The sequence below is a fragment of the Hetaerina americana genome, unplaced genomic scaffold (genome assembly GCF_022747635.1).
Source record: "Hetaerina americana unplaced genomic scaffold, ioHetAmer1.1.p SCAF_118, whole genome shotgun sequence".
Lineage (NCBI taxonomy): Eukaryota > Metazoa > Arthropoda > Insecta > Odonata > Calopterygidae > Hetaerina > Hetaerina americana.
In genome coordinates, this window is record NW_027286270.1 from 10,001 (window position 1) to 28,671 (window position 18,671).

The following is an 18,671-nucleotide window of genomic DNA, read 5'->3' on the forward strand; positions in this document are numbered from 1 at the left end:
AGTTTAACGTCCCGTCCGACGGACGGCGTACTCACTCAAAGTGCCCTCCACAAAGCACCTCAAGTAGGGATCGAGATACCTCTGAAAAATATTCAACACCACCGGGATTTGAACCCATGCCCTCTGGGTGGGAAGCCAGTACGTTAGCCCCCGCACTATCTCGATCCCCAGCAACCTTTGTTATAATAATGATTATGTGAAGAATGAAAAGCAAACGATCAACTGTGTCAAGGTGGAAGAGCATTGATTAAAGGAAGGACACACTTTACATTTTCCATTTAATTACTTTATGTGCAACGTATGTTTTGATGCTCAGGCATCAAAATGCACATTGTACATAATACGAGGGTGGTTTGAAAGTTTCTCGGAATCATCACCAAATGTCAGCGCTAACGCAATGAGTTTCCCACGTACAGGTAGTAATAGGTAATCCTTCAAGAGTAAGCACGTAATGCAACATTGCTCTTGGAAGAGATGTGGTGCAGATGCCTCTCCGTTGATGCCCCCGTGTAGTGATTTGAGAAGATGAAAAAAATTGAGATCCCAGCAGTGATTGCATATTCCATATAGACACGTATGAAAGCAAAGGAAATTCATGCAGACTTACAGATCACTCTGGGTGACTCTGCTTCTTGATATTCATCCGTTGCCAAGGAGAGAAACGAGTTTAAATTTGGTCGGGGAAGCTGAGATGATGATCCACGCAGTGGTCGGCAAAAATGCATCACTACCCCAGATATTATTGCATAAGTGCATAAAATGATCATGGAGGATTACTTACTGAAAGTGCGAGAAATGTCTGAAGTAGTAGGGATGTTTTCTGAAAGGGCTTACCACATTTAAACAATTGGAAAAAACGGATATGAGAACATTTTCATCTCTTCCCCAAGCTCAAAATTTTCCTTGATAGAAGGAGATTCTCTTCAAGCAAAGAACTAACAGCCAAAGTACACCAGGGTATTTGCAGGCTTGAAGAAAACTAGTTTTTGAGATGAGATCAAGACATAGGAACATCGCTGGACCAATTGCATAAGTGTACAGGGAGACTATAGTGAAAAATGAAAAAGTTTCACCGATGTGAGTCATTTATTTCTATTCCATTCTGAGAAATTTCCAAACTACCCTCGTATTATACAGACAAGTGGGCTGGATGAAGCGTGTTCTTCATTAATGCAAGGATTAAATATGAATTCAGAATTACTTTCATGAAGGTTTGTAAGGGTGACAATACCAAGAAAACACTCAGACCATAATATACGAGGGTTGTCCAGAGAGTAATACCAGTTTTCCAGCAAGAGCACAACATATTCTTTCCGAGTTTATCTAAAAAGTTATATACATATAGTTATATAGGCTTTCGTAAACATCCATGGTATTCAACTCTTTTGGTCTCCCAGAGGCTTTTCATTTTACACAACTTGAAAAAATGGCCGGGGGGAAAATGATTCAAGTCAACCGAGGAGGTCATCGTCAACAAAAAATAACTTTTTTGAGGACCTTCCCTAATCCTACTTTTAGGATGGCTTGTAAAAGTTGGAGGAATGCTGGTAAAAGAATAGATTTAAAAGGAGATTGTCGGAAAATAAAAGAATATCTACCCAAAATAGTTAGTCATTCTATTTTTGGCTAAGGACTGAACAAACCTCATTTACCTGTCTGCAATATACCGAGTATTTGTTTAGGTTAGGAAAATTTAATCCAAGGGTTGAGGAGATAAAAAGGGGGAGAATGGATCGGGGATTTAATCACTTCACCAATTGCATCAGTGAATTTTCCAAAAATTAATACAAATGATTTTATACATAAAATTCCACACCTAGCACTAATATTTGGATTAATCATCCATTAGGTTTTGCAAAGTCTGATAAACAATGAAAAAACTTGGAAAAATCTATGAATCGTGAACAACAATATCATTATTCTACCAATTCAAATAAATCAATACACTGCTGTTAATATTAACATAATAACCTCATAAATTTTTACTTCACAGGGGAAAACCTTGATGCATTAGTTAGAATGCGGACATTTTTGTGGACTTATCTAGTGGAAAATTGCTACAATCCGTTCTTCATCACCCTCGCATATGCTGTAATAAATTTTCATAAATGTGCCAGGACAATGATTGGAATCTTGTTGCCCTATAAAGTGGTAAAGTTCCCCCTCTCAAAGTTAGTGCGGTCATGGGGATTCATTGCGTGCTATTACTCTCCGTACACACACATAGACATGTACTCACACTGTTCTCGTGCCTCGAAGGTTGTTTTCAAACACTATATCTTGAGAATATATGGTGTAATCCATTGGCTGAAGGAAAAGTTTTGGTAACTGAAAGAAAAACACAGCAAACAAAAGAAGCGATTAATTCAAAAGAGTCCAGCAAGGTTTTACCCTGGCTCGACAGAACACAATTTATGAATTACAAGCATGAGTGAGGAAGACCTCAAGAGAATCCCAGTGGCTGGCCTAGACCACACACCCAATGGCACCTGGATGCCCTTGCCCATCGGCACCCTCCCCCACCGCAGGAGTGAGACTGCTGACGGCACCATTCCCCCGAGAACGTGAACAGACAATGCTCAACGGGATTGACCCAGGCCGGCCTCGACAAGGACCAATTGCCACTCGAATATCCCACCCCTGCTGCAAGCCTGATTGATCCCCTTCGTCAAATTGAAAACAGGCCTGTATTTTACATCAGGGTGCAAGTATTTTTAAATGCCCAGGTTTCACCAGTTCAGGTATCAAGGAAGCCATCTCTCCCATTGGTTTTCCTCTTCACCTTTTCCTTACATCTCACAACACCATTCTTGTTTTCTACCTGCCCTGTCACCCGAGCTTACATTCTCATTCCTCCAGAATATGAGCATCCTACGAGGCATAATCCAGAAAAAGGCATTTGGCACTCAATCGGGCAAAAACTTGGCACACATTTTTAGATTGAAAACTGTAAAAATGGAGTACAACAGTATTAATTGTAAATGTTACCATTGGCAACTGCTTGAATTGAAATAGTTTCTATCCAAACTGGGACGTGACCTGGAGCCATTGCAAAACATACGTGCGTGCAGATGGGTTCTGATTTCAGGAGCGAATTCCGATGAAAACCAATGTTTAGACCTTGTGGGATTGGCGCAACCCATGTTACCTCACCATCATCATTAGCTTTGTTCAATCCATTGTGTTAATTCAAGGTGGTCAAAACACAAATTATTGCAATTTTACAAAGGCACTGTCCAGAAACAATAGTTTGTTTTCCAAGAGATAACAATATTGACATTGGTATCTCAACTCCTAAAGAGCCAGGCAGAAGTTTCTTCCTGGATGCTAGGGTTGGCAACTACTACGCCCACGCTATCCCCATCATCACACTCTCAAACTTTTGAAAGAACGTGTTTATAACATGCTGCAACTGCTATGGTAAGCTATATTATCATGATGAATTAACTTCGTTATATTATCCTCATAAACTAGAGTGAACTCATAAGACTAAGTTTCACTGCACCTACAGCCAGCATGACAGACAGTGGACAGTGTTACTTTGGTTTATCACAGGAATAGGTCCTCTTGCAAGAACAGCTAAGGAAAATAAAATCATGAGTCACAAACAAAATCACCTGGAGCTATAGGACAAAGAAGAGGCTGATGAATTACAAAACATGAGATTCACATAATTAAAATTAAAATAGATTTGCTGATGAAACTTCACCCAAATGTGCAATGAATAGCAGATTCAGTTCAATGAGCAGCAAGTAAATGTTGGCTAAAATGCAATGTTCCACGGCTATCCCACATAAAATTTGGGCCATCATTACACATACATATTCTGCTGCGACATACGAATCACAATAATTTGGCAGTCTACCATTTACGGTAGGTTTTGGATCATTACAGACTGTAACACTCGTGAATTTCTTCATCTCACCTTACAACACACAACCTGTCACTTCAAATTACAATAACCAGCTCGCAAATTCTGCAAACATTCTTCCACCCTTTGTTCTGCCCAACATCCCCATCCTTGACCTACCCCTAACATTCTCCCTTCTATCGCAGTCTTTGGCATTCCATTGCCAATCAAAATGCTCCGCATCCATCTTTCCTGCCTACTAAGAATTCCTCTAAAAATCCTCTCATCCCCACAAAACCTAGCACTTCATTCGTTCCCTCACCATCCAATTGAAATTTTCCATCCTTTTCCACACCCACGTTTCACAAGCCTCCAATATACGCCCCATCATCTAGCTTCCACATGAATGCTTCTATGCCATACAATACCACACTCGGTATCAAAGTTTTCACAAGACTTTTCCTAATATCCTTACTTAAGCCATCAGCCCCCATCATCAATTCCCCCATCCCTGTGAAGGCTTCTTTGCCTAACGCCATTCTTCTCCTCATGTACCTAATACTTTCGACCATTTCATCCATCAGGTCGACTATCCCACTTGGTCAAGTATTTGACCTCCAATTTCAACGTTTCACTAAGCATTCCTCTTCCTCGGAAACCTCACACCCTGTTTAGCTTAGCTTGATTCTCATCACAATGAGTGTCTAATAAGCACAGCAATGACTGCAACCTCTTGGCTCACTAGCTTAGTAAATCTTGAACTTCCAGAAACCTAACTGATTTTATGAATGCAACTGAGCATGTGGTGGAGGGAGAGCAGTTTGACTATGTACACGTGTGATGTAGATTGACGTCTATGTGCAATAAAAAACTAAAAGTGATTAATTACCACCAGCACAACTGGGCAATTTCAATAAAAAATGTTAATTAACATTGGCAAAGTGAAATCGAAAAATTTTACTGATCGCCTAAAATATAAAATGTATGAAATTTCGCTTAATTTAAAACCGAATAAGTCGAAATCTGGTATATGCAGTCTTGTTATGTAGGGCAGCATCTTATATTTTATCGATTGGTGATTTTCTGTTCTAGTCGTCACTCCTTATTAACTGGCCTTCTGATTAACAGTTTTTGATAGTACTTAACAGTATTTAACTGACACAAATGTATCACCTTTTTGGACAGTACCTCAAGTGCTTATCAAACCTTGGTTTAGTAGGGAAGAATACATAGTACTACTTACCGTATCTGATAATACGGAGAACACTCTCTGAAGATGTTCGTTCGAGGGTTTGCCCTTAACCACGTTATCTTTACCAGGACCACTTTCCATCTTCGATTCTAACACAGTCCCACTTGGACTTGGAGCTTTCACATTACCACATGCAGTATATGCAACGTCTTTTAAGCGTAAGTCCACATGATCACATTTGCTAAAATAATTCAGATGGGCTCTAAACTCAGCAATACTACTTGACCGTGATATAAGTCCCCATTTCAAAACGGTATTAGGAGATAATGGAGCGAAATCAGTATGAGTCTCTTCCAAAACGGAATGTCGGCAAGATCTGTCTGTAGTTTGTTGATTTTTGGGTAAATTGAACTGTAAACGTAATGCTCCACGAGGAAGATTACTGGGTATTTTGATTACTGCATGTTGGTCCGCCGGACATCGTTTGCCGTAGAACTGTAATACAAATGAATTAGATACTTTTGAGAGTTTTCACAATTTTTCAAGAGAGTTGAAATCCGTTTCTAATAATTGCGCAGGATTTTCACATTTTATCAGATTTAGAAAATTATTAGTTAACATATAAATACATAAAAATTAAGTAAACAAACCTCAAACTGTGGAAAAATAATCAGAAAATATCACTACGAAATCCTCCGAATCAATACACTACAGTAGGATATACATTATTTTTATAATATAAGCAACCTTGAGCAGACATGCACACATTTACCTCCTCTAAAAACAGCGACTTCTGAAGGCGAGGAAAGGCTTTCCGTCTATCACAGTGAGAAACATTGGCACGGATACTCACAAAGTGACTTTTAGAAGCAAATTGTTGACTAACTCTTCTTAGGCAAAGGGCCATTCCAAAATTCGCCAAAAGAAACACCGATACAATACCGACCAGCAGTCCTATTTCTTCATTTCTTCTCACCCGACCGGCCCGCAATCACGAGTCTTATGTTTTCTTATTATTTTCGTTAGTCATTTATTAGAAAAGCAAAAGTGGGTTGATGAAGTTTTGTAGGTTATTTTAAATTTTTTGAATTTTGGAGCGTTGTAAATTCGTCTTTTTTATGCATTCTGTTTTCAAATCAGAACTTCTGTCATTTAATACAGAATAGGCTGTATCAATTCTTTGTCCATCTTCACTCGTGAGATTGCAAAGACTTCCCGTTTCTTCACGATTCAAGCCTCTTCGGCCGGGTAGAACATGGTTTGTGAGGGCTATGGAATTCATATTTACCCTGGGCGAAACACACCTTCGTTGCAACTCGGAAAAATTTCATTTGGTTTCTCTAAAGGGCTTGGGCTCTTGAATTTGTGAAGCTAAATGAAAATGTGGTCTTGCCGATATGTTCCTCTCACCTCACATTTTGCAGGGTGATTCTAAACCCTTCCGCCAAAGAATGCCTAATAAGGCTTTTTCCGCTTATTATTTTTTTCTTTTAAATGCATGAAACGTAGTGCAAGGAAGGCCAGTGTGTCTCCTGGTATTTAAAAATGCATGGAAAGCTCAACAAGATGGTGATTAATATCAGGTTGTACTTCATGCCTTTTTTGTCCACTCAGATGAAATCAATAAGAGTGATTTATTAAACAGTTCATTTGGGTCGTTTTTCTATTTACCTGACTGAAAGAGTTGATAATGCAATTCAGTATTTGGAAATGGCTTGCGAGGAAGTGCTTGAAAAAATCTTTCCAATCTGGTGGGAAACTGAAAATAAAAATGAACTTCTTACATTGAATGGAACAAAAACAGGTGCTACGATAACTTTAATTTTTTAGTCATGATGATAATCCACTATTGTTATGCATTTTTTTATATTCTGATGTTATTATTGATTTTGAAATAATTAGTGCTAGTGAACAAATTAAAATTAAAGAATAACACATTATTTTCAAATTGAATGTACCGACTCTGTAAAATGGAGTTCAGAAGAATTAAATTATATTTCAATTTTTTCCGTTGCACTTTTCAGTTTTTGAATGTGTATATTTGTAAAAATAAAGAATAACTTTTTTTCAATGGAAAGTGTTTTTCACCGTAAGGAGCAGAGAAATTATGGTAAAATAATAAAAGAAATATTTCAGTGTAAAATTGAAAAATTAAGAGACTAAAACATATATTACTTGATGCAATTTCATTGCCATTGTCAAATGCCATTAAGAAAGTGAAAAAATATCACAGTTGTGAACTAACTTGGAAGAAGGACCGGCATGCGTGTGTGCCAACGTGGTAGACTCTCATTCAATGCAATCGAAAAGATGAGTTCAGGCGGAGCAATCTGTTCTCGGGAAAGCTAAGTCTGAAGCATCTTGCATTTCCATCCACCTCTATTCTGCGGCTGTTAGTTTGCAAAGAAAAGGAATTATCAATTAACTATGCAAATCAGTTATTTGTTCAAGTGGAACAGTTTGTGGAAAAATGATTTCATTTTAGGTATTTTGTCATCTTGGATACACAGAACTTGCTTCTCTAATGTAAGTGTCTTTATGATTTATCAATCATCATTAAGAGGACAAAATAAATCCATCGTATTTTAATTTAGATAATCAAGAAATCTTTGTGAGAATAGGGAAATGTTTCCTTAATCTTTTGGAGCTGGAAGGGACAACTTTTCACACGTGTGGTTAACAACATGTGCTAAGGGTTTTTTGAATGGCTGGCTTTTCTTACAATTTGTTTTATAAAACTCACAAATTTAAAAACAATTATCCTCGCCCAAAGAACCAAATTTATTAACTTTATTTGCAGAGTACAATATCTGCATGCATTGCTGAAGAATTTGTATGCATATCTTCTCTTGGTATTTTTCTAAATAAATGAAATGAAAATTTTTTGGCTAAATATTTCCATCCCACATACTCCCAAGATTTTTTCTGTTTTCTTGCACAAAAATGGGATAAGAAGCCTTATCCCTCCAACACCTGGGATAATGCCCCCAATGTGCTGGCGCCGGGTTATCTATGTCTATTGAGCCACAGGAATGAGCATAGTAACATTTTGGTTAAGTAGATTCCAAAATAAGTTGACCAGTGCACCATAGAAATGGACTGCAAGGCTACTACTCGTCTGTAATATCACAAACAGTCCTTGCAGCTCTTGCAAATTCATATGAAATAGAAACTTTCCTAGTGACCAAAAAAGCATTCCTAAATGAACTAATCTGACATTCATTTGGCATGTAATTTTTGTGGCCTTCAACCCGTAGCTGGAGAAGACATTTCGGCACAAACAGGGCAGGCACACACGTGTACCTCGATGACGTCCTTCTCGATCCATGTTTTACAATTTCTCATTGTCTGGAGAGAATTGTACCCCAGGGAAAACTACACTAACAATCCATTCTCCTTCTTGAATACATTCAGGGAATGCAAAATATCCAATTTTACTTTTAAATATCCAATTTTACTTTTAAATATCCAATTTACTTAGGCTAGGTTTTAGGTCATCTTGTGAAACTGAACTTTAAATCAATCTGTTCCATCCCAATAATGTTATTGGGCTTTATAGGATGAACTTTGACACCTTAACTTCTCTAATCTGATTGAATGCCATTTTCCTCAAGGGAATTATTGAAAGAAAGCTAATCCGGAAACTTATTTGTAATTGTTATTTGTCACTTATTTTATAGTCATTAGTATGCTTGTAAAATTACAAAGAATACAGTTTAGGACAACTTTCTGATATTGGTTTGATAGTAGTTAAGAGGATGTTAACAGGAAATACACCTCAAACATTGTCAAGGGCCTATACAACAGTGAGGCTGTCATATCGGTTCTGAAGCATAAGTTCCAATTCCTTCCTTATTAGGGCCTTACACCTGTTTATAATGAATAGCAGTCCTGAGTTGATTAAGTAGCAACAACCAGCCCAAAATAAATGAGTGTCAGAGTAGCCCCCTTCAATTAGGACCACGTAATAACTATTCCATCTTTCTTCAAATGAAAAAACTTCAGTCGGTATTAGATAGGAAATAACATCGAAGTATAATATTATTTTAAAATACTTAAAGAAAAATGTTAAAAATTACACAAATCAATCTCACCAATATTTTCCCTCTGAAATGCTCATGCTACCAACAATATATAAAACACACATTATCATTACTTAAATTTAGCCTAAAAAAAGTAACATCAATTAACTTAGAAGACAATAGACTATTAAACTTAACAGCGAAACAAACTCAGCATGTTTCTTGAGTTTTTACAGGGTTGTGTGTTGGCTTGGACAGACAACAGTTTTGCGATCATCCCCATTGGCTAATCTACGTTTGAAGTGGATTGCTGCTATTTCATTACAAAACTTCAAATAAGTTGTCTCTAGCATCGTGTGGAAAAGTGTTCCAGCAACTAATCAATCAAAGGGCAGCAACAAGATGGAATTGTTTATATAAAGTTGTAGCACTCTTGACCTGAAGATGCCAGTAAAAATGCTGGTAAGACGTCAACCCCAGCCAACAACATGATGGGTGCCTAAGAAGCATGCAGATTTGATTGACTACATGAAGTGGGGACCTCTGAACAAACTTGATACAACTTTCTAATACTCGCAGAGCAACATTCACTTTCAGACGTGTGCTTTAGTTCATCAAAAGGAGAAAATGACACCAATAAACCTGGGTTGAGTACATGCCGTGCAGCTAAAACAAGTTAATGTAGTCTAGGCTCATTATTGCCCTCCTACTTGTTGATTTACACATGCAGTACTACTACCATTCAACATTTCCTCTGCACAATTGTTTCTCCATCATGAAAATTGTCACACCTCTACCCACAATTCTGCAGAGTAACAATTTTTTCAAAACACATTAGAGAGATAGATGCTCCTCAAAAGATACTAAGAAAATGAAAGTTCAAAATATGGCAACCATTTTTATTTTTTCAAAAATTGCACCGAGTTTCATATCAAATTAAGAGTCCATTAAAATGAGATCCACATGGTGGGAAGCCTCTCTCCAAAGGAGGCTACAAGTACTAGCGTAATTGACAACCATGCAAAAATTTAATTTTTTGTCATTATCAAAAATTATCACTCAAAAATGAACAACATGCACAAAAAATCTAAAATTGTAGATTTTCAGTACACTTTTAGGCATAACTTATTAACCAAAAATCATTCAGGTCCTTGGGTGATTCGACCTGGAGATTCACAGGCCGATTCATATGACATAACAATAAATGTTGAATCTTGATGAGTCAGCTAATGTAGATTACCATTGATAGATGCATTTCTGGACTACCTCACTTACAATGCGCAACGCCTGCATTTAAAAAGGTGGCCGAGAAAGTGAAATATGCGTGCAGAATAGAAGTTGGGCAAGAGCAAAAACACTTGGGTGCCTAAATCCAGGGACCCACAAAAACCAGAGTTCGCCCATCCTTTTGATTTTGTTCACTCACTTCACCCATTCATATAAAATTGAAGGGAAAGCACCGAGGGACTGAAAATTACGTTTCCTCAACAAATTTAGACACATATTCCATTTGAAAATGTTTGCTTAATGTTCATTAAAACATTTGTATCATAAAAAAGACATGCATTTTATTACATAAACACATATGGTAAATCTAAGTAATTTTTTAATATCTTAAAATACTTTTGGCAAGAATTTAATTTGGCATATTACATTTAATCTGAAATTAAAACAAATAAATAACCCAAACTTGAAAATCTGAAATCATATTTATGGAAGTTTGAAAAAAAGATGGGTCACAAAATTCGAATTTCCAAAACCAGATGACATGAATATAACCAAGCAAAACAGCCAACAATTTGCTCCAAATGACTCCCCATGGGTGATCAATGAGAAGGTTCGTTCGGAAGGAATGCCTCGTCACAGAACCTGCTATGTAGGAGCCGCAAATCCCACCACAGGGTGGCATGCAAGTAACGATTCAGCAATAGATGGAATATTATGTGGGAAGAGCTCAAGAAATCTAAGATACAATTCATCCAATAAAATATATTTTTATGCATTCATTGATCTAACGTACAACAAAAGATTACATTGACACATAATATTGGTAAACATAAAAATCCCTGATATGAGAAATTGAATATCCCGATGCAATGCATTCGTATTTTGTCCATGGGCCAAAGAATTTCTTCTAGCAGAGGCACTACATTAAAGTTAATCACATCCAGAGCTGCGGGAGGATATTATTTTGAATGCAAAATGCTCGTCATGCAATAGCCAAAGCATTCTTTCTTATCCTCGTCACCTCACAACTCACCACCAACATCAGATCAATTTACCACTCGGGGAAATTCTTCCTTGCTACTAATGTTTCAAAACAAATAAGAAGCACCATTTCTTCTAATAAGTCCGTAATTTCATACTTCCGAACATGAGAAAAACTCTCGCATTTGGAATGTACACACACCGCGGCATTTGTCTGACCTCACCAAGTATCAAAAGCACGGGCTGAAACCGAGGCATCATTTATAGGAGATTGAGTGAAATTCCAATTAGTGGCTATGAATTAATTAGCACAAGGGAAGTGTCTCGATCAGAGGTTGGATTGAATGAGACATTATAGAACAAGCGCACAGCGCAAAACACGCATTCAGAAATACACACAAACATACTCGCACCCACTGGACGCATTTGACAAGCCACCAAATGCAGTGGATTCTCAAGGTCATTGCTCAAAATCACTGTAAGGCAGTCACTTAACAAAAATCAACTTCCAGTAAAATTTCTACAACATTCAAAATGCGACTCACAGTTTAAGAGATATGGCATAAAACAGAGATTACTAATAAATGTCCACCTTTTAGGCACTCAAATGAATTTATATCAATAGATCTTCAAGCCTTGCAAAACAAATAGCTCGTCGTTGGGCCTCACAGCCATGCTATTCTACGAATTAGCTAACCAGAAGGCAGGTGTATTCCAATACCCATTCAGAAGGAGGGTGCATCCCACGAGAAACACCACAAACCAAATCACACACAAACAAAAATAAAGAATGCTTCAATTTAATAAGAGATTTCATACTTGTACGATCAGGAGTTTAATGTAACACTTCATAGGGAGCGATATCAAGATAAATGACCTATGAACATGAACATTCCCTCAAAATGGAAAATTTTGCTTCCGGGGACGTGAGGCAACACCACTGAAAAACACAAAATCTTAAATCACAAGATTTTATACCCAGCATCATAAAAAATTAGACAAGCTGAAAAACTTGAAAAGCTTACAATTTAACCATTTCTTCTATGGAATTTCTTTAACAACAACATTTTAAAATATAATTTAGTAGCACAACAATCACAGCCACTTAAAACTGCATTTCATAAACAAAATACAATGATATATTTATTGAGATAAAACAAGTTTTGTTATGATAGTTAACTTCCACGATATTCACCTGTAAGACACATTAAAACCTTATGTCATTGATACACTCGTAAGACCCCAAAAAGATTTTGAAGAGATAACATCATCCCACCACAATATATTAGAGTCCAGCTGCAATTTCCAATCTGAAGATGCAGTTCCTCCGTTCAAAGCCTTGCGGAGGAGGCAGTCTCACTCACATTCACACACACAAGCACACACACGTACGAAACACTGGAACCTTTGGTGTCTCCACAAACAAATGGCATCAGATGGCTTCATATGCCTCGGGCACGACGGGAGCTGGAGAGCCATTGAGGAACTCTTCAAGTTCGTCATCTGGGAGACGTCTGCCAGCACTGTCTCCATGGCGCCCAGAGCGCCCCTTCCTCTTCCGGTGCTCCAACTTTCCCTCGCCCTCCTCCTTCTTCTTCTTCGTCTTTTTATGTTTCTTGGAGGACTTCTCATCACCCTAAAACAACACAATTTTCACATCAATGAACGAGCCAAGGTTAGATTAACCCTCGGAGAGTCTTGCAACACTGCCACACTCGGCATGTTTCATTCCAATGAGATGAGGCAGGAAGGATAACAAAACCACAGCCAACCTCTATTTTACGATGAATTTTAAAAAAGTGAACATTGACACAGATTCGTATTCATTTTAAGATGGTTATTAGAGAAACGCAGTGTGGATATTTAACGACTTCTTTGTTGCATAGTGAAACTGTATTTATTTGCTTGCCTTACTGGAGAATGTGGGACTCACAGGGTTAATGAATCCCAGGGAAATGACATTGCAAAAGTATGGGGACGGTACAAAAATGTTTTAATTTTAACAGCAATTACTATTTTCAATGCATTTAATTGTCTTTGAGATTGTAGTGTTATCATAATTTTGAGGTGCTGTGAAGAGAGAGGGAGAGAAGTAGCATGGATAATTAGGACTTGACTGTAGGAGGTTGGTCCCATAAGTACCCAGCCTGAACTAGAGATGGCCATAGTTGCTTGAAATATATCACTGTATTAGAAAGTATGCAATCTATAAAGTGTATGTTTCAAGATTGAAGACGCCACGTCGTTTGGTATTTGTTTGGCAGCCATCAATATTGAGCGTTTCCAGTGAATATGTGAAAATGGAGAATATTGGTCATCGTTATGTGATACAATACTATTATTTGAAAGGCCTCAGCCCAACCAATTTAAAAGCTGAATTGAATTCTACTCTGGGTGAGTCTGCTCCATCGTTTGCAACAGTAAAACAATGGGTAGCAGAGTTTAAACGAGGCAGTACGAGCTGTCAAGACGAGCATCGCATTGGTCGACCAAATTAACTCCAGAAACGGTGAAGAAAATCCACGAAGTGATAGTGGATGATAGTCGACTGAAAGAGCACGAGCTAGCAGACATATTAGGCATTGCATATTAACTGAAAATTAGGACATGGGAAAGCTGTGTGCAAGATGGATGCCGCGTTTGCTCACACTCGAGCGAAACCAGTGTCGTGAAGATGTTTCAATCGAGTGTTTAGCAGAGTTTCACAGCAACAAAGCAGAATTTTTGTGCCATTTCATAACCATCAACGAAACAGGGGGCCATTACTTCACGCCCGAGAAAAAAGATCAAAACCATGGATTCAAAAGGGAGAACTGACTCCAAAGAAGGTGAAGGCCGTTTCATCTGCAGACAAGGTCATGGCGCCGGTTTTTTGGGACGCGCGTGGGATAATTTTCAATGGCTATCTTGAAAAAGGAAAACTATCAACGTCGAGTATTATGCGAACTTGTTGCAACGTTCGAGCGAAGAAATCAAGCAAAAGTGGTCGCATTTCACTAAGAAGAAAGTATTGTTTCATCATAGCAATGCACCACCTCACAAATCCGTTATTATAATGGTCAAAATTAATGAATTAATGTTTGAATTGCTACCTCATGCACCCTATTTGCCAGATTTAGTCCCCTTGGATTATTTTCTGTTCGCTAACTCGAAAAATAGGCTCGGTGGTCAAAGATTTTCCAACCCTGAAGAAGTGATGCCGGCAGTTAATGGCTATTTTGAGGAGCAAGACAGTTCATATTATAAAAAGTGTATCGAACTTATTGAACATCGCTCGGAAAAGTGCATTCAGCTGAAAGGAGATTATGTTGAAAAATAAATACTTTTTTTTTCAAATTTTGTGTTTTCTTTGTTGGGTCAGGTACTTCTGGGACCACCCTTGCCATAACTCCATCGGCTGTGTTCAGTGAATGAGGTTTTAGCTCTGTAGAAAGCATATTTGACAAAGAAAGAAATATACTTAATCAGTTAAGTTGTTTGGGTTTTCTCCATGAAAATATAAAATTGTACTTAGGGTGAATAAAAAAGAATTTTCTGTATTCAATTGTTCCAGGCTCAACTTTGTGGAAGTTCATGTTCATTAAATGAAGAACACAATGCATATATCCTGTCTATTTCTCTGTCCATTTCTGTCCGTAAATAAAGAACTGTGGAAATATACATTATGTTCTTGATTTAATGAAAAAGGAATATTATTGGAAATTTGAGTTTAGACCTTAAATAACAAAATGTTTCCCATATTGTGGAAGTAAATACTGAAAATATTACAGTCCTCACTAATAATTACCTATACTGCCCATTATACTGTAAAACTGCAAAGGAACACAACTGAAAATTGATTACGATGAAAAATTTTCAACAAAAATTGAAGATACCTGTACTTTGCCATTTTTATATTTTCATAATACTTACTGCCTTTAGTGGCTGTTTCTATAAATCACAATTCTAGAGTAATGCAAAAATCAACAGATATGCTTAAAAAATAAGCAAAACTGATTCCCCAGTGAAAATGGTCAAGGTAGGATACTCATGATCATAAAAGTTTGTAAACATAGTGGCTCTGACCAAAATTGAATTCCAAAGATTTGGACGTTTGAATCACAATGCCAACATATAAAGATATTAAGAATGTATGCATAAAAAATATAACCATGTAAAATAGGACCAGATTTGTGCACCTTATCTTTTTTTTTCTTCACTTTCTCTTTGCTGGCTGGCGTTTTGATTCCCAAAGAAGGATTGGTCAGTGATTCGTCGGAGCTGATGCTGTTCTCTTTGAGGAAGCCATCTCCGTGGTTTCCATAATTGGGGAAAGTCATCTTGGAACACCTGAAACTGCCCATACATGATATTTACACAAAAAACAACAGATTTTAAAATATAGGTCATTGCTCTCCATGTGTACCGCATGCACCAAAGTTATAAACAGGCAAATATACACGAGTCCAAGAGGAGTTGGGGTAATACCGCAGGCTCTGAAAGCAGGGATTTTTTGCTGTTGCATACAAGCATGACCACTTAAGGATGCTAGGAGGGTGGTCTGAAAAGTTTCCAACATAACTAGGTGTTTTTCCTTCAAATTTATTTTTATTTTTCAAAATTGTTTCCCTTAAATTCCATATGCTTTTTACAGCAATGCTCTCAACTTTTTTAACCCTTCCAAATAGTAGTTGACACCTTTCTCCGCAAAATAGGCAATATCCACCCCACCCGATTGCAAATCCCTGCCTTCCAAGCATAACTTCAAGGTTAGGAAACAGGAAAGAACTGCTGGCATTCAGATCTGGTGGATGATCAACCGATTCAAAGTGCAATTCTTAATTTTAGAATATCACTGAAAAAAGTGAATGGACTTAAAAGGAGACTATGCTGAAAAATAAAGTTTCCCACCAGAAATTGAAAACGATAGCATTCTTCAACAACAAGTGAGACATGTATTTGTGAATGCATTGAAAGGTACTCGTAGGTAGATATATACATATTTATATATGTATGTGTGCACGTGCACATTGGAATATACAGGGTTCGTCCGGAAAATAAGTGTACTGAGCTCAGGAAAAAAAATTTATTCCACTTTTACATATCTTAAGCTAATATTCCTCAAAATAGGACCCTTGTGAGTCGATACACTTGTTCCAGCGGCGTTCCCATTCCTGGAACGCTCCCACGAAGGCATCATCGGGAACCTCTCGAAGACTCGTCGTCGACCTCTTCTCTGCCCTCCACGAACATCTTGTGCCACCGAAAGATCATGTTTCTGGACATGGCTGACTCCCCGTAAGCCTGGTTAATCATACCGACAGTTGCGGTAGACGATTTCCCAAGCTTTACCGCAAATTTGATGGAATAACGCTGCTTCCGCATCGTGTTCCGTGACGTGGGTCGAAGCGTGGAGGTTCGCGTTAACAGAGCTCCTCACTACACCACAGCTCAGAGCCGACTGCCTTTTTCAGCGTCGCTTGCCAACATACCCCCCTCCAATCGCAGCCCGTCAGAGCGGTGCTGGGCGCGCCTGGAGCGGCGCGCCCAGCCCAGGAGTCAGTACACTTATTTTCCGGACAAACCCTGTATATGAGACTGCATTGATAACACTCAATGCAATGGGCCACATTCCTTTATCATTACCACTCAGTGTTGAGTCCATGCGCAGTGTACTTGGGACAAATAAGTAAGATTCGACAATTGCTCTCAACCATTCAAATGAATGCAGCAGGATATACCTCTCGTCCTCCACCTTGGCAGGTGTGGCAAAGCGTAGCAACTGCTCTAAGGCGGGCGTCCCTGTCTCTACGCTGTCCGTTGTGGAGCGAGACTCACAGGGTGCCCTCGTCCCGCTCCCCTCCTGCCCCGAGGCCACTGACAGCGGCCTCTCACCTTCTCCCCCATCCTCTTCCGACGGGGCAGGTGAGCTGTTGGCATCGTTGGAGATGGATGCCGTCAGTACCTCCGCTGCCCTGTGATTGGTGCCCATGTACTCGCAGTCCGAATCCAAGTCATCCTGGAATCCAGCCACCAATGGGTTCCCTTTTCCGGCATCACTGCAAGAGAGCACATTTCAAACTCGGGACTCACATGGATACTAAACTATGACATGACTCTGCATAGCCATCACAGAGAAAAGCTTCATCTGTAACATTTTCCGCTTTCAAAAGGCTTTCCAAACGTCATTATTGTACCTGGGGTCGCAGTTGGTTTCAGCGTATTTTACATTTTTTTTCTGTTTCTACGTCAAAGTTGATGTGAATGGATTTACGATCGCTCAAAATCTTGCCATTAGCTACTCCCAGAATACGCTCTCGTGCGTTTGTAAGAAATAGGTCTCAATTATTTTTCCCCACGGATTGGTATGTGCACTACTTGATGAGGGGAGTTCTCTGCACTAGTTTCAGCAAATAATCACCAGGAACGCGGTCACGAATCTGAGTTTGGACGTTATTGCTGTACTAATCTAAACCGGGAAGTTCAAAATCCCCGCCAATTATGGTGATGCTGCTTTTATTTTTACGGGTAAATTGTTATATTTGTTTGTCGAATGGAGGGCTAGAACCCCACAGCCTGGAGGCCTATTGAATGATCATGAATTATACAGGGCCGTACAATAAGTATTGTGACTGGTTCGCTGTAGCCTCAACCGACCGTCACCTCGGTGGATGGGGGGGGGGGTCCCCACCACTCAGGCGAACTTTAGTTCAGTCGCCTATGGGCATGCATTGAGACAGAAGGTGGATTGTTGCAACATGTGATTGTTTGTGGTGTTGTCGCACCAGCATGGTGTGCACCGTCAAGCAATGCTAGGCTGTAAAGTTTCACTTTAAACTCAGGAAAACCACATCAGAGACCCTTGAACTCATTAAATAGGCTTACGGGGACGATGCACTAAGCCGCACAAGAGTTTTTGAGCAGCACGAAATGTTTAAGGAAGGACGGGAGCTCGTCAAAGACAAGCACCGCGTCGGACGCCCGAAGACTGCTTGAACCGATGCTCAGGTGGCCAGAGTGAAAAACGTTTTGGACTCTGGCCGGCGTTTAACCACCGCCCTTATCAGTGAGGAGACCGGCCTTTCAATCGGAACTGTACATACCATTGTAACAGAGGATCTTGCGATGAGGAAAGTGTGCGCGAAGCTGGTGCCGAAAGTCTTGAGCGAGGAACAAAAACTGTCACGGGTCTAAGTTTCGCAAGAAATTTTGGACTGTGTCCAGGGAGATGGAGATTTTCTCGACAACGTTATTACCTCAAAGGATAGCTCAAAAGGAGCTCAAAGGATATCGGTTTGACTCAATCGAGGTGGTTCAAGAGGCGATGACAAAGGCTCTCAACAGTATTCTGGAAACAGGGCTTTTGATGAGTGGCAGACGTGCCAAACTAAGTGCATCAATGCAGGAGGAATGTATTTTG

The 18,671-nt window shown here is 39.0% G+C and overlaps 2 protein-coding genes across 3 annotated transcripts in view; both read right to left on the bottom strand.

The window, feature by feature from the left end:
* LOC139685585 (uncharacterized) overlaps positions 1 to 6,018 on the bottom strand; it is a gene marked incomplete at its 3' end in the record, with an annotated part of 6,754 nt that extends 736 nt beyond the window's left edge. Inside the window, exons 1-3 of the mRNA XM_071582522.1 lie at positions 5,815 to 6,018; positions 5,094 to 5,537; positions 2,240 to 2,328 (exon numbers count right to left, since the gene is read on the bottom strand). Coding sequence (XP_071438623.1) covers positions 2,240 to 2,328; positions 5,094 to 5,537; positions 5,815 to 5,949 — 668 coding nt within the window. The remainder of the gene's footprint in view (positions 1 to 2,239; positions 2,329 to 5,093; positions 5,538 to 5,814) is intronic.
* Positions 6,019 to 11,047: 5,029 nt separating this feature from the next.
* LOC139685586 (rab-like protein 6) overlaps positions 11,048 to 18,671 on the bottom strand; it is a 33,185-nt gene continuing 25,561 nt past the window's right edge. The window contains exons 10-12 of one of the 2 annotated variants that reach the window (XM_071582525.1): positions 16,993 to 17,310; positions 15,451 to 15,601; positions 11,048 to 12,908 (exon numbers count right to left, since the gene is read on the bottom strand). In XM_071582525.1, the coding sequence (XP_071438626.1) occupies positions 12,705 to 12,908; positions 15,451 to 15,601; positions 16,993 to 17,310 (673 nt within the window). In that variant the 3' untranslated portion in view covers positions 11,048 to 12,704. Of the gene's footprint in view, positions 12,909 to 15,450; positions 15,608 to 16,992; positions 17,311 to 18,671 lie in introns of both variants that reach the window. The other variant, XM_071582524.1, reaches the window with a different exon arrangement.